At 36.7% G+C, this 17,399-nt stretch overlaps 1 protein-coding gene across 1 annotated transcript in view; it reads right to left on the reverse strand.

Moving 5' to 3' along the window:
• The window catches only part of LOC114049867 (regulator of G-protein signaling 7-like), a 633,475-nt gene that overhangs the window by 28,446 nt on the left and 587,630 nt on the right, over nt 1-17,399 (reverse strand). The window contains exons 10-11 of the mRNA XM_027871311.1: nt 9,328-9,402; nt 938-1,036 (exon numbers count right to left, since the gene is read on the reverse strand). Of these exons, the coding sequence (XP_027727112.1) occupies nt 938-1,036; nt 9,328-9,402 (174 nt within the window). The remainder of the gene's footprint in view (nt 1-937; nt 1,037-9,327; nt 9,403-17,399) is intronic.

The following is a 17,399-nucleotide window of genomic DNA, read 5'->3' on the forward strand; positions in this document are numbered from 1 at the left end:
TCTATCTATCTATCTATCTATCTATCTATCTATCTATCTATCTATCTATCTATATTTTTCCCATTTAGAAATCTTGAGTTATTTATGATCTAAGGACCACAGGTTAAGTTCTTTTAAACTCGAATCTGAGAAAGGGACCTAAACCCCTGAATCAGGAAGACGATTCTGAAGAAAAGATGGAGTGTGATTCCCCTAGGAGGCAGAGAAGACCTTGCTGTTTATTCTAAGCAGAGTGGTTCCAGGTCTGGGGATGTCCTGATGTGGAGATGAAAAGCTTCATAGCCAAGACTTTGAGGAACCTGATGGGGTGCTTTTTGCTGGTACTAGCCAGTGACTTCTGGCTTTTCTAGCAGAACTTGAAAGGCTTTAAGCTAATACAGTGATACCAATTCTTTCCTTGAGGAAATGAAAGCTAAAGAGTTTAGATGAGACAGTAGTTATAGAGCAGTGGTAGAATCAAAGAATTAAAAAAGATCACAGATGATGGTGGTGCCAAATTGAAGGTTGTATGGAAATTGTGACTGAGCCTTCTACATGGCCTCAACCTTGGAGTCTTGGGGATATGTGAGAATGTTAAGAGGGAGCACTAGAGTTCAGAATAGCTATATCTGCAGTCAAAGTGCCTAGGAAAAAGTATATGATTTTTATTTTTAACAACTGGAGAGAGACCTGAGGACCCAGGAAAAAGTGACTTGAGGAATCAAATAATATAATGTATATAACGCATTTTGCTTAAAGCACTATATAAGTGTTACATGTTATTATTAAGAAAAATAAAAGTTTGAATATCACTGTTGTGTCAAATGAAAACATAACTTTTGGATGCACATTTTTACTACATAATGAGGAAGAAGTACACAGTAGCAACACTTACCAGCTGGTCCTCAGTTTACTTTTGCAATAATACTTTATCAAGTCATTTGGAAAGTTAACAAACCTGTTGGTGCAATTCATCTTCTGTTGGAGGCTTAGTTTCTGGTATGGGTGTGTGGGTTGGGCTGTGGCTTCGAATATCATTTTGTAGTCCATAGACCGACTAGATTTAAACCACAACAAGAAATATATTAGTCCTCAAACAAAATTCATATATTTAGTCTTCCTTTGAACTCTAACTTTATGTCATCTCTTCAGTGAAGGCTTCCTGTCTTTTAAATTATGTTTTATATCAAAACTTCTAGGGCAAATATCTTGTGTTGAAAAATTGAACCTTTCATTTCTGAATCATCAAGTTCTGATTATAGATAGTGAACATGAAGAACACAATAATAGATTATTTAGGGAGGGTAGGAATATGTAGGAGGTGGAGAGAATACTGAGGATGAAACTCAGTAACAATTTTCTAAGTATAAACTTCAGGGAGTGGAGATGGAAATAGAAGAGAAAACACAATAAACCCATCTAGGGCAAAATATGATGTAAGCTTTAAAGAGAAAGGGAACAGAGTTCAGTGTTAAAGAGACTAGACAAGGAGGACACCTGGCTATATGAATTATTTTATGATAAAAGAACTAAAACATGGTGGGATCTCAGAGGTCAGTTAGTCCAATGCCATCACTTCACACATAAGGAAGCTGAGGTCCAGGGAGAAGTTAAACAATTGCCCAAGATCATACTGGTTGTAAATGTTAATGGCATGTTTGGCACCCAGTCCAACCATCACCATCATCATCATCATGTTCCTCCAGAACCAGTGTTTTTCCACTGTACCATGCTGTCTACCCAAGGCAGAATTCAGTCTCCAGTTATATTCCTATGTTGTTGTTGTTCAGTCATTTCAATTGTGTTCTGTTCTTCATGACTCCATTTGGAGTTTTCTTGGCAAAGATACTGGAATGGTTGGCCATTTCCTTCTCCAGATCATTTTGCAAAGGAGAAACTAAGGCAAACAGGGTTAAATCACTTGCCCAGGGTCACATGGCTAGTACATGTCTGAGGCTGGATCTGAGCTCACAAAGACGAGTCTTCTTGATTCCAAGCCCAGTCCTCTTTCCACTGTGCCATGTAGCTGCCTATGTTCACATGGCCCTGTTCAAAAACACCCTTCAGCTTACTCACATGTACTTTAGTAGTGTAGTAGGTAGTAAGCTGGCTTTGGAATCAGAAATAGCTCAAATGCTTTTTAGTTCTGCTTAGTCTTTGTTTGCCACTATTTCCTGGACAAACAGCTCTTACCTTGCAGGGTTGTTATGAAGATTGAATAGGATAACATTTATAAAAAGCACTTAGCACAATGCCTAGTACATAGTAGGTCCTATATAAATGCTTATTCTCTTCCCTCCCCCTTAAGTGCACAAAGTTTGGGAATTACCAGAGAAAATTTTAATGGATGCTGTTGGGATGAATGGGCAGCTGTAGCACTGTGGAAAGAGCACTGGGCTTAGAATCAGAAAAACTCATGTTCATGAGTTCAGATCCAGCCTCAGACATGTACTAGCTGTGTGGTCCTGGGTAAGTCACTTAACCCTGTTTGCCTCAGTTTCTCATCTGCAAAATGAGCTGGAGAAGGAAATGGCCAACCACTCTAGTATATTTGCCAAGAAAACCCCAGATGGAGTCTGGAAGAACTGGACCCAACTGAAATGACTGAACAGCAACAACAAAATTGGAGTGATTAGTATGACAGTAGGCCTAAAACACCATTTTGCTTGTCTTCAAATGCCTGGTGGTGAACTGTTGTATTTTAAAAGCCAGAGTTGATATTTAAACCGAGTACTTTTTAAATTAGTGTCTATAGTACACTATTTTTCTATATTCATAGATATTTGCTTTGTCTATTGGATTGAAAGTAATGATAACTGGCTGTCATAAGTCAGTGCTAAAGTTTGAGAGCATAAGAAAAATCAGAAAACTTAAAAGGAATCAATATATAATAATTACAAAAATGACAAAAGAATAAAAGTGTAGCATATAGAACTAGTAAGCCTGATACATTATTCCAGATATATTCCAGACAAATCAATCCTTCTGGGATCTTCAGATGGCTGAACTCAATCACTAAATCTTACCCTGGACCTCTGTAGATGTCATCTAAATTGACTATGAGTCACTTTTCCATCACAAACCCTCTTAACTCTGGAAGGACAGTTGATGAAATAAAAAGCTTAGACTTTCTTTTTGCTGCATTATTTAAGCCATGTATCAGATCTATGATTCCATCACCATTTTCTTTTCAAATCAAATACTGACTTTTAGGCTGTCATGTCCTATAAGATGAGTTTTTATTTCAGAATGACAAACAAAAATACTAGATGACTTGGGATTCTTAGCCTTATTTGGGCTTTTTTTTTTTGAGAAGATCCTTAAAAATAAGCCTCTTTATGAAGGACAAAAATGAGAAACACAAAAACCCAACCAAAGGCTTATACTTGAATTTTTGTTGACAGATTCAATAGGATACTGGATTAAAGTAAGGAAAATCAAAATTATATCAAAAATTACATTATTGTAGATGAAGAAGAAACAAGACGAATCTTAAAGGTCCCTTCTAGCTTCAAAATTCTGTAATGGAGGTTCAATGCATGTATAGGCCTCATCAGCTTGTTCAAATGACATCTCCATATGGAGATCTCTAGGGAGAATGTAGCTTCTCTTTCCATAGAAGCAGCTATGGAAGGAAATGGTATCTGTCCATATAGAGAATTCTAAGGAGCTGTTTTTGAGAAAATTGTGATGATGTATAAAGAAAGGGCCTTAAAGAGACTGGAGCATGTGAAGACATTGTGTAACTGGTTATAGTCAACTAAAGATGTGATGAAGAAAAGGCTTTTGGTTTGTCTGCAGAGTGATTCAAAGAATCCTATCAATCTCAGTCTCCTCTTTGCCTCAGGGCTCTTATTGATCTGTGAAGGGAGTAGAGCCTAAGGCCTGAATTCAAAAAGTCCAGAAGGCTTCTTGGCATTCCATCATGCCTGAGTTCAGGTTTGCAGCCAATGCAATATTGAAATATTAAGGTATGAAAAGAATGGAACCTTCTTCAGCATCTCATCCCTCCAGAGCCCAAGTTTCATAACCAGAGCAGCACTGATGACCTGAGGAGTCAGGAGTGACCTTTGGGAATGGCTTTCAGGACCCCAGGCCAGGAATAACTCATTTGGCAGTGATGCAGTCTTTAGATGTGAACTTGATGGGACTAATAATACTATGTAGGAACTGAGCGAAATTGTGAGCTTAATCATACCTTTTCCCCTATACACCTAATAGATCAAGGTATTATATGATTGTTAAAGTTAATGGTGGAATAGGAGTGTTAAAATAAATGTTTGTACTTTTCTTCTTATTATATCTTTGAAGCAAATATTCCTGTATAAAATGCTAATCAGTCTTAATTGTTAAATGGAACTTGGGTGCTAGTAACAGGGCTGTAGTTCATGGTGCCTACTTCTACCTACAACCTCTCAGGGTGCCCTGAAACCCTTAAGGGGGACATGTAGCCAGTATGGACCTGAGAGAATGGGGCCAAAGCAAACCGTGTTAAAATCTACAATTCTAAGACTCCCTATTTCTTAGGCACAACAAGGCCAAAAAAAAGTCTCAATTTATGAAATTAGTTTAACTGCTACATGGTCCACACCAAATCATTTCTCAGGGAGACTGGCTATTGACAATCAAGTGACTCAGGAGTTTCTATTTTTGACCAATCCCCAAAGTAAGCACTTCAGAGTTAATTTTACTACTAATATAAAACTACAGATCTGTTGAGGTTCAGAAGCCAGAGAAGAGTGTGCAAGAGAATGACAGTTTTAAATGTCATTTTTGGGAATGTTAGGGACAATGGTATTATGCAGGTATAAGAGAACAGTGGACTTTTGTAATTACAAGCTTGATGCAGGAGAAAGACCATTGTATTTGGACTTACAGAATCTACTCTAACCCAGGCTTTGTCACTTACTGCTTTTGTGACTTTGGGCATGTCATTTTACCATTCAGGATCTCTGTTTACTTATCTATAAAATGAGAGAGTTAGGCTAGGTAATCTCTTTCAACTCAAAATTTATGGTCTTATTAATTGCAGGTTGATCCAACATGGCTTGTTTCATAGACATTGAAGACACAGAAATCGATTCCCCTCCTCATAGGGGTGTTTTAAGGCTTATCTGCATTGCAAGTGCTCTGAAATTCTCAGGAAAAGAAATGACATGCTATGTTGTAGAGGATATAAGATATTAGAGTTGGCCAATTCCAAATATCAAACTCAACTATTAATCCAGGTATTTTTGAGTCTCTATTAATTTTGAAATTTGTAATCTTACACATATATGAGTTCATATATATCACTGAATCTTGAAATCATGTATCTCTGTGTGTATACATATGTATATTTAGTTAATGAAACACACATGCAACCCAGAAGCTCAGTTAAAAATTAAGCAAAAATTGTCTATGCCTCAGGACTACATTTTGCAAATAAATTATTTAAAACAATATGTTTGAATATCATACATTTACATTTTGAAGTAAGGATCCATGCTCAGCCGAACCTCTTGCAAGTACAAAAATATGGCATAGTAGCAAGAACTCTAGGTGTACAATAAGGGGGGGAACTAGGCTCTCATACCACCCCTGACACTAGCTATTTGAAAATGGGCCTCCCATCTCTGATTCGGGGAATGATACCTTTTAGAATTACCTCACAGCTTTGTTGTGGGCATTCAATGTGATAAAGTATGTAAGTGATATAATAATCATCATAATTGTGGTCATGATGATAATTATAACAACTAACATTTATATATCACTTACTATGTGTTAGGCATTGTGTTAAGTACTTTACAAATATTATCTCATTTGAGCTCTACAACAGCCATAAGAGAGAGGTGCTATTATTATCCCCATTTTATAGAGGAGAAAACTGAGGCAAACAGAGGATAAGTGACTTCCACAGGGTCACAAAGTTAGAAAGTGTCTGAGGTTGGATTTGAAGTCAGGTCTCTCTGACTCCAAGTCCAGTGCTCTATCCATTGTCCCATCTGACATTACAAACTTTAAATCCTATATCAATGTTAGCAATTATTATAAACATATAAGAGCACAAACATGTTTTAGAGTTCAAGTGGATTAATGGATAGGGTGTTAGATATGGACCAGAAAAGAGCAGCATGCAAATTCCATCTCTGCTACTTATTAGTTCTTTGACCCTAGGGAACCACCCTTTGACTTTTCATTTATAACATGGGGGTATTGGACTACATTGTTTACGTAGTCCCTTGTATTTCTAAGTCAATGAGCTTATGATCTTATTAATTATTATTATTATTTAATGTACTCATTATTTAAACTAATTAATGATTGTTCCTCCCCAAAAGAATAAACAGGATTTTGCAAATTTGTTCATTGTTTTTCACTACTATGTTTGTTCTAGGTCAGTAACACTGTAGTAATATACTTTTGAATGAGGAAAATAGAGGAAAAACAACAGAGAAAAATAGAGAGGGTTGTGGAAATTCACAGAATATTTTTTTTGGGGAGATAAAGAAACTAGAGAAAGTTGTTGAAATTTCCATATGATTGGCTAACTATGCATACCAGAGAAGTATTCACTTGTCCTAAGAAATTCCTAAAGAATTTGAGACTTTCTCATTTCTGAAGTATATAATTTGATCTCCAATTTCCTTTTATATTCATGAATCATATTTAAAAGTTGTACTTACCTATATAGAGACACTTAAGGTAAATTGTTATTAATATAATCTTTATATACCTGGCAAAAATACCAGGTATGTGGGAATTAACAAATTCTAAGTATCAGATCAGGAGAGCAAGAGATAAAGAGAGAGAAGGAAGGGTAGAGGGAGGGGAATGGGGAGAGCAAGAAAGGGAGAGGGAGAAGGGAGAGAGAAGGGGTAGGGGAAGAGAGACCATGAGAGCATCAGGAGGAGGCTGGAAGAGTCTGTGTCTGAGTTCAAAGTCATTCTGTCATTGTCATAAAAAAAGACAAATGGACCATTTAAATTATTTCAGTGCCCTAAGCATTATTGTTGTTTTTAAATGATACTTTTTTTGATTGGGACTAATTCTAATAAATTCAATGTGATAGAAATCGTGGAACTAGATTTATAAAGAGAAGAGAGAATAATTTTTGAATAGTCTAAAATGTAGATTGGCTATAATAATCATGATGTCACTCTTTAAGCCATTAAGATCAATGGCCAGAATCTTGGTGCTGATTCACCCTGGAAATCATTTTGAAACTGACACATAGAACTGGAGGTCAGGTCCCTTTTGTGTGGCTTATTTATTTTTGCATCTTTTAAGGGGTTAAAATTTGGATAGCAGCATTTCTAGCCAGCACTTTTCAATCCAACAGAGAAAGATTATGTATGCTATATTAACAAAATATGTTCAAGTTGTACTCAACAATTCTAGCAGTGGGACAGAAACTGCTAGGGTTTTGTTTTTTTTTTTTTTTGTTTTGGTTTGTTTTGTTTTGGTTTGGTTTGTTTTTGTTTTTCCGAATCAGAACCTATCTTCCCTAGGTTTCAGTTGAGGAAAATTACCATATAAGACAAAACTATGAATACACTCTCTTCCCAATTCCTCAGGAGAGAATAGGAGTTCCTTCCCTCAATATTTTTGGTGAGCTTTTTTTTTGTTTTGTTTTATTTTAATCTTGCCCTTCATCATAGCTATGAGTGCACTCATGCTATGCCTTTGAAGAGAGTTTCAAAAGGCTGATGGGTGGAGCGACTGGCAAGAAACAAGCAGAGCAATAGTTCTTTTTGTCTTGCTTTGCCTTCTTCTCTCCTTGAGGCAAAATAAAAACCCTTTCTGACTGCTGTATTTGAATTGGTTTTATGGCACTTGCTGAAGGTTGTTGTTTTCTAAACCCAGGTACTGAGGAGAACTGCCTTGAATTAAAAGTATCTTATTATATCAAGGACCTTGGCCTCCATTCAGTAGGGCCTTTAGCCATTGTTGTTGTTCAGTTGTGTCCAACTCTTAGTGACCCCATGGATCATATTGTCCATGGGGTTTTCTTGGAAAAGATACTGGAGTGGTTTGCCATTTCCTTCTCCAGCAGAGAAGCTCCTCCTATCTGCCTCCTAGGCAAACAGAGTTTAAATGCATTGCCCAAGGTCACACAGCTAGTAAGTGTTTGAGGACAGATTTGAACTCAGGTCTGCCTGATTCCAGGTCCAGCACTATCTACTGAGTCATTTAGCTGCCCCATCCTTTAGCTATACTACTATATGAATAACACCCTCAAAAATGCTTAGTGATTCTGTCTGGTGGGCACTTTCTGGTTCAGTAAATAACTCAACCAATCAGGATTAATTAAGCAACTACTATGTGCCAGACACTGGGCTAAATATAGGCTAAAGAAACACAAAAAGTGATACAGCTTTTGCCTTTAAAGGAAATATGAAGACTTAAGGAAGAATACATAAAAAGTAGTGTCCTGAGCCTAGTTAAATGCCATTAACAGAAAAGTTTCTTATAATTTTCACTTCTTATTCACTGTTGAGAATTTTTTTTCTCCTTCGGTTTTCTGAAAGTAGCCCTTTTCCCATTGTTTTCTTTTCTCATTCTGTCTACTTTTCTTCTTCTGACTTGCCTATGCATACAATTATAAAAGGTCTCTCCATGCTGATTCTCTGTCCCTTGGGGTTGAGGACTTCAGCCTCAACTCCTGTGTTTTGGTACTCACTTCTTGACAGGCCTTCTTACAGCTGAGGGTATATGTGAATGAGCATCACCAGCCTAACTCCGAAGCAGTTTTACTCAGGAGAGTGGGGAGTGAGATATTTTTTGAGACTTCAGAGGACAGTACTTCAGATCGATCCTAGATTTCTTGTTTATCCAAGGCAATGAGGGATGGTGGGTAGGACCAGACAAGTAAGTGTTCAGTAAAGCAAAAAATGTAATGGAGAATTCCGGTTCCTGGTATAAATTCCATTGCTTTGGGAGGGGCATTGGTGGTGGTGGTGGTAGTCGTATGGTACAGAGTACAATCTGCTTGTTTTAGGACAGGCATACAAAGAAGAAGGGTGCCCCATTCCCCAAAGAGGCCAAAAGAGGAAGTAGATACAAGGCTTGGAGGTGGTGTTGAGGCAGGTCTTGGAGAAGGACATGACTGTTGGAGAGTGGCACCAAACATTGCAGAGACTGTGGATGGTAGGACTACAAAGGAAGCATGTCTACATCCTCCCCCCACCCCCCACCCCAAGACTTGGGCACCCTGGGACAAAGCCTTGTTTATCCTGCCCTAGTTATGGCTCTGGTGAAACAAGAAAAAAAATAAACTTTGATGTGGCTGTAGCCCCAGGGTCTTCCTGTGGATAAGAGACCCCATCACCCTCACTGAGGCAATCAGAACACTTCCTACTTTACCTTTCGAGTTTTGTGAGGGTTCCTCATTCTGGATGATTTTTTAATATCCACTTCAGTTGTGTTTACACAACCAGGCTGGAAATGGAAAATAGAAAAAACAGCTCCTTGAGAAAAAAATTGTTCATCAGTGCATTTCTTTGCATATTAATGACAGCAGTTGGAAACATTGTGCATACACAGTGACCAGGAAAAACACTGGTAGTTCTCCCTAAATTGCCTTAGCAGTCTCTATCAGCCAAAATCATTATTGAATCGAAGAGGTTACTCTGTTTTACTTTCTACATTTTAAAACCTCCAATTACCATGCAAAATATAATGCTCAGAAAAACACAGACTTAGGTTTGGGATGTGAGTGTAAGGAATTATACTGATAATTTCTCACTCAGCAAGCTCAGAGCTAGAGTCTACGCAGTCCTGTAATGGAATGATGCCTTCCTAGCTGATCTCCTGGCACTATTCTCCCTGGAGTATAGAATGTTTACTTGGCCATGGTATTATTATTATTATTATTATTATTATTATTATCATCATTATTATTATTATATAGTTACTTGGTTTATCCATGATGAAAAAATAAAGTGACATTCAGTCTGGCCAACTCCAACACTCCAACTCCAGAATGAATTTTTACAGTGGTTACAAATTCCAGGAATTGGGGAGTCCATGATGGAAACATTTGTTCCTAAGAGACAGTATGTGTGTGGCCACTGGAGTCTGTGGCCACAGTGAGGACGATAGAAAAAGGAACTGGCATACAATATTCTATATACATAGAAGCTCAAAAATCTCACCCGGCCCTTATTTTCCCCTGATATGTCATCCTAATTCAGGCAGGAGTGAGAAAGAGGAGGATGGGAGTGGTCAACAGTCACCCTTTGTAACCTTCTTCAATCTTTAAGATTCTTATTCTTTTAATCAATGACAATGATACCACTAGAGTGGCACAGCAAGTAGTGGCAAAATTAATCAGATTCATGACTAATGAGCATTTTCCCCTTTTGGCAGTGTTCCCAGTTTGTGAAAAGTGTTGCTGAGCTAGAAAGAGTACTTTAGGTAAAACTATTAAGTTTTTCTTTTCTTTCTTTCTTTTTTTTAATTTGGAAGAGAAAAGAGGAACAGGGAAAGGAGTATTTATAGGTTCATCAGATCGCAGAGTCAGAAGGGGCCTTCTCAATCATTCATGATTTAAAAGCAATGGAAAGTTATTACTGACTCTGGTTTTCCTTTCCTTTTCAATTTTTGTTTTGCTGTTTAAGTGTATCAAACAGGCATAGCAGAAAAAGAGGTCAAGCAGGTCTAGAAAACTCAAGTCTTCTTATGTCTCCCCAAAAGCTTGAAGGTTCATTTTTAACTCAGGATCCCATCACAGAGAAGGTGAAGAAGGATAGAATCAGGAAAGGAGTGGGAATGGTGAAAAGCATTTAGACCAGTTAAAGAGGATTCCTCTCCCAGAGAGAGAGAGACAATCAATTAAGGATACAAGTTTATTTTTCTCAAAACTTTTATTGATGTGTTTTATTTTTACAAATCATTTACAAATTGTTGCCAATTTGTGAGACATTTCTAAATTTAAATTAAAATGGTTAAGTAAAATTAATAAAACTTATTAGCTGTGTGACCCTGGGTAAGTCACAACTTCTTTGAGTTTCAGTTTGCTCATTTGTAAAGTGGGGGTTATAATAGCCCCTCCCTCACAGAGTTATGAGGATCAAGTGAGAAAATATATGTAAAGTGCCTTGTAAATCTTAGATTTTTACATAAATGTTAGTCATTAATATTATTATTAATTAAGTACTTAGTGACAAATAAAAATGTGAGAAAATAGGCCTTTAAAGTACACTAAAAACCTCATGCCTAAAATATCATGAATGCTTTCATCAAGAAGAAATACTATAAGCAGTTTTCAGATGTAGAAATCGAAGCTATCTATAGTCATATAAAATGTTCTAAATCACTATTAATTAGAGAGATGCAAATTAAAAAGCTGAAGTACCACCTCACGTCTATCAGATTGGCCACTATGACATAAAAGGAAAATGATTAATGTTGGAAGAGATGTGGGAAAACTGGGACCCTCATGCACTGTTGGTGGAATTGTGAACTGATCCAACCATTCTGAAGAACAATTTGGAACTATGCCCAAAGGACAAAACTGTGTATTCCTTTTGACCCAGAAATACTACTACTAAGTCTGTAGCCCAAAGAGATGAAGAAAGGGAAAAGTACTTATTTGTTAAAAATGTGGTGGCAAAAAACTGGAAATTGAGGGAATGCCTACCAACTGGGGAATGGCTAAACAAGTTGTGGTATATGATTCTGATGGTATACTATTGTGCAAGAATATGACAGGCAGGATGTTTTCAGAAAAAACCTGGAAAAACTCAGACAAACTGAAGCAAAATGAAGTGAGCAGAACCAGGAGAATAGTGTACACAGTAACAGAAACATTATATGATGATTAACTGTGAATGACTTAGCAATTCTCAGCAATACAATGATCCAAGACAATTCTAAAGGCCTCATGATGAAAACTTCTATCCACATTCAGAGAAAGAATTGATGGAGGCTGAATGTAGATCAAAGCATATTATTTTTCACTTTATTTTTTCATGGTTTGTTTTTCTTGTGGTCTGGTTTTTTTTTCTTTCACAACATAACTAATATGGAAATATATTTTACATGATGGTACATATATAATCAATATCAAATTGCTTACCACTTTAGGGAGGGGGGAAATTTGGAACTCAAAATTAAAAAAATTGAATGTTAAAAATTGTCTGTATGTAATTGGGGGAAAATAAAATATTATTTAAAAAAGGAAAAAATACCATTCTTCCCTTTTTTAAGAGATAGAGACTTATGTATGTGCATATAACATATTCAGTTAATATGTTATTAAGTTTTGTTTTCTTTATTCTATATTACAAGAGATGTCTCTCTAGGTGGCGGAAGAAGGACATATTTAAGGAAAAAAGGTACAGTAAAAAGATAGATATCAATAAATATTTAAACAAAATAGTTTTAAAAGAGTTAAATGGTACTAGAAATGGCACCAGATAACATCAGAAAAAAAAATTAAATTGACTACACCTTAACAGATGGGAAATGTGGGAGTTATTTACAAATCAGCAGTGTATAATAAGACCATTAGCTTATTACAGTAAACACCAATTAAAAGAAAGGATAAAGATGAAAAGAAGCTACAGAATGAAATTCAAATTGATGCAACGTGACTCATTTAAACAAGTCATTGATATAAAAAATAGGGAATGGAAGAAGGAACCGATATTACCACCTTCCTATAGAAATTTAATCAATATAAGTTAAATCACTATAGTGTCATGTGGAAGAGTTTGGAAACCACCTTAGCCAAAAAACTTAATCTCATTCTTAATCTTACTCATTATAAACAGGAAGAAAATTACATCTCCCAAGTATAGACCAGTGATCTTAACTTTGATATCTGGCCAGATGTTATAGTGTATTATTAAATGGAGGGTTAGTGAATATTTAACAAAGTAAGCAGTGAAAACAAAGAGTTAACCTGCCAGAGTAATTAAATAATTTTTGACAAGATGTTAAACTGATGGATTGGGGAGAGGATATCATGTGTGTATAGTTTTCCTAGATTTTAGCAAAACTTTTGATAGTTTTTAAAGCTATTTTTCTGATAAACATAGGCTCAAGATAGGTGGTAGTATAATTATATGGATATAAATTTGCTTTATTGTGCAGAATACTAAACGTGAATAGTAATCATTAATAGGTCAATATCAACATGGAAGAAAGAAGCCAGCAGAGTACCTAGGGGTGTGTGCTTGGTCCTGTGTGGTATAACATTTTATTAGTGACTTGGATAAAAGTATAGATGGCTTCCTAATCAAATTTGCATCTGACTCAAAATTGGGAGATATAAGTGATGTCTTGGATGATAGTCAGGATTTGAATAGACGTTGGCAGTCTAGATCACTGGATTTAATCTAATAATATGAAATTTAAGAGGAACAAATATAGTTCCATGCCTTATACTTGGATTTACTTTAAAAAAAAAAACACAGCTTTACAAGTGTAGAAAGAGGAGACATGGCTAGAGATAACTTTGTCTGGAAAATACATGAGTTTTAGTCTAATGAAAGCTCAACCAGAGTCAACAGTGTGATTTGACAGCTAGAAAAACTAATGTGATCTTAGGGTGCATTAAAATATGCATGATTTCAAGGACTAGGGAAATAATAGTCCCATTGTACTCTGACTTGGTCAAGCCATATCTGGAGTATTTTGTTCAAGCCCAGGAACCACATCTTAGAAGGAACATTGAGAAGCCGAGAAGTTACCAGATGAGGGTAACCAGAAGATGTTAGACCTGAAACTCATGTAATAGAAAAAGTGATAGACAGAACTGAGGACATTTAAGCAAATGATAACTGTCTCCACTTACTTAAAGAGCTATTAAATGAATGATGGAGTAGAATGATTCTGTTTGGCCCTAAATTGCAGAAATGAAAATAATGGATGGAATTTGCACAGAAGACATAAATGAGAATCATGTAGGATAAGAAGCATTGATGCACTTCTGGAAGGAGTGCCTGTATTGATAATATCATAGATCCATTACAATGTGAAAGTATGATATTATAGGTTCAATAAAATATGAAAAAATAGCTCATTGAAAGAGTGGCATAGTGGAAAGAGTAATGGACTAAAGAGTCAGGAGACCTGGTCTAGTGCCATCTCTCAGGCAGCAAGGTTGCAGAGTGTATAGGAACACTTGGATTCAAGTCAGAAAAATCTGAGTTCAAATCCAGTCTCAGAATCTTAGTACCTGTGTGACCCTGGGCAAATTACTTAACCTCAGTTGGCTTCTATTTCCTCAACTGTAACATGCAGGTAATAATAGTACCTACTTCCCAGTGTTGTTTTGAGGATCTAATGGCATAACTGTAAAACACTTAACATACTCCCCTGGAACATAGTAGATGCTTAATAAATATTTGTTCCTTTTTTTTTTTTTTCTGTCTACCCCACCCCACCAAACTCTGCCACTAATCAACTATGGTAACTTTGAATGTGTCACTCAACCTTTCTGGGCCTTAGTTTATTTGTGTAATGAGGGATTAGTACCAGATGATCTAAGGTCTCTTTTTCTTTTAACATTCATTGATTCTAAAATCATAACCATAGTATTATCTCATGAGGTAGAGGAGTTATCATTCAGCTCCAGGCATTCATTTATAACACACCTGACAAATGGTCATTTAACTTCATATTAAAGATTTCTAATGATGAGATATTTGTTGCCTTTTGAATCAGTCCATTATAGTGGGAAAATAATTTAGAGTAAGCACCCCTTCCACTTCTCCCCCTTCCATTTCCTCTTAACACTGTTTGGTGACTGCTGACTTTTAAAGCCTGCCTTGTCTCTAACCAGAGTATGCTTAAGTTCATGTCTTGGATTTATGTCTTCTAAGGCATCTGGTATTAGTTGTTGTCAGAAACCAGGTCCTTTACTCAGATAGGCTTGTGATCTGTTTTTAATACAGACCTTCTTAAAGTATATAGCAGGTTCCTAACACTAACACCATTTTACCTCTATGGAGGAGGAGATGGAGAATGTGGAGGAGGTGGAAGAGGAGGAGGAGGAGTAAGAAGAAGGAGGGGGAGGAGGAAAAGAAAGAGAAAAGGAGGAGAATAAGGAGGAGGAGGAAGAGAAGGATAAGCACCACCTATATAAACCAAACTGTGTAATACCTACCACTAGCTGGCACCAAATCCATGGGAAACACAAAGTAATCCGTGACACCTTAAATATGTCTTTCCAAATAGACACAAATGTCTAGAACATAGTGGGCACTCAATAAATATTTGTAGATTAATTAAAATACCTACATGCCCTTGACACATGAAAGTATAATTGGTACTAGGCATAAAAAAATAGTAAAATATATCTAGGAATTCAGAAACATCTATTGTCTGTGGTTCACTCTAGCTATGTCAGAGTACTGTCATAACCCTGTTCACAGTATTACATCTAATACAAGGCCCTCTTCAACTCTATCCAAGGGGTTTTAATTCATAAAGTAATACAAGGATTCATTATAAGATAGCAGCCTCCAGGATAATTATTAATGATGTACACGACCAGAAGGTAGAATTCATGGATCCCATGATTGACATTATATTAAAGAGATAAAAAAAATCTTTTTAGTTGCCTTAGATGTTAGTCATTAATTTTAGTCCAGCACTTTTTTTTGGAGGTGGGGTAGAGAGGTAGTAAAGTACAATCATGAAATGAATTTACCACTTCAAATAATATTTTCAGACTGCATGGAATTTGTTCTTTTTGTGAAGATAATGGGAAATAATATGACTTGTGAACTGACAGAGTTTGGAATTCCCGAGTTTGAATCCATCCTCTGGTCACATTGCCTATGTGACCCTGGCAAGTCATTTAAATTCTTGGTGCCCCAGACAACTTTCTAAAACCATGGACAGCTTATGTGTACTTGTAGATAGAAGCTGTGTTTATTTATTTTTAACTTTTCCAATTAAATCATAGGTCCTGATCTCCCCCTCAACCCCACCAAGAATATAATAATAACTGGTTTATATCCAGTACTTCAAGTTTTGTGAAGCACTGTACACACTTGTTTCTTCAGTATATCTTAAATTATTTACCACCACCATAACTTCATACCTCCCCATCCTGTTGCTTGCCCACCTTTGCTTTCTCCTAGGAGTTGAGTTATGGTAGGGATCATCAGCTCTGCCACAGAAGTATGGACTACATTTTCCTAAGTGATTGACCTCTCCTTCACTGACATGACTAGATCCAACCATGATGTATGGCACAAGTCAGAAGCTCACACAAAGGCTACTTGTGACGTAATAAAGGTGAAGACCAGTGTACACATACCAAGTTGGGGTCCTGAGGTCTTCTGGCCCCACAAATGAGCTCTACCCAGTTCTTTCTCCAGAAGGCAGCTTTCCCAATAGCTGCCACATTTTCTAGTGCTTAAACTCAAAGCAGAAATTACTTTATATAGCTCAATATCCATGAACCTGCTGTCTGTCCAGAGATCCAATTCTTATCTTAGAGGCAGTATATATTATAGATGGAGTTCTGGCATTGGAACAAAGAAACTGTATTCAACTCCTGTACTTAACATCTACCTCTTATTCAATCTTGGTCAAGTCCCTTAAGACCCGCTATGAGCTTTACTTCACTCATGTGGGAAATGAAATAATAATACTTACAGTGCATGTATCACAAGGTTGTTATGTCTCCAAAGAGCTGATATAAGGAATCTTGAAAACTTTGAAGGTCTATATAAATATTGGTATAGGAGCTGCATTACCTTATTTCTGTGAATCATGCTCTTACATATAGAGTTGACAGGAAGGTCTAAGGGCCTAAGCCAACAATGATTGTCTTTTTGAATAATACTACCAAAAGGACACTACTGAGTGAGTTTTCAAATAGCTTTTGTCTGTTCACTGTCATTAGCCTAAGTTCAGCCTTGATGCGTAACATTTATATATCTTTGAGTCTAAAACCATTGTGAAGAAAACCAATAATTTCATGAAAGCTGAATCATTCTTAACTGGCACTCTGGTTAGAATGAAAGATAAAGTGTTTGGGAAGATGAGAACCAAAAGTATGCAAATTTGCTCATACATTAGGGTAAACATCTTTTAAAGGGATTTTATTTATATTTGTATTTTAAAAGTGATGCTTCGGAACCCTAGAGCTTTAGAGGAAGGATAGTGATATCTAGAAGCACATGCTGAGGAGGGTGACCCTGATGTTCAGAGGAGTGGAAATTATGTCATGTGGGGACCAAATGAAAGAAATGGGTTGTCTAGTCAAGCAAACAGAAGATTTTTGGAGAAGCACAAAAGATGTCTTGAAGCATTTGAAACGCTGATGTGTTGGAAGGACGTTGGAGTTACTCAGGGAGTAGAATTAGGAACCACGAGTAGATGTTGCAGAGGGGCACAAATAGGCACAAAGTAAGGGTTGTTGTTGGTGGTGGGGTGCATTGATCACAATAAGCCCTGATCCACATGCTCAG

This window comes from Vombatus ursinus, unplaced genomic scaffold (genome assembly GCF_900497805.2).
Source record: "Vombatus ursinus unplaced genomic scaffold, bare-nosed wombat genome assembly UNPS02014798.1, whole genome shotgun sequence".
Classification (NCBI taxonomy): Eukaryota; Metazoa; Chordata; class Mammalia; order Diprotodontia; family Vombatidae; genus Vombatus; species Vombatus ursinus.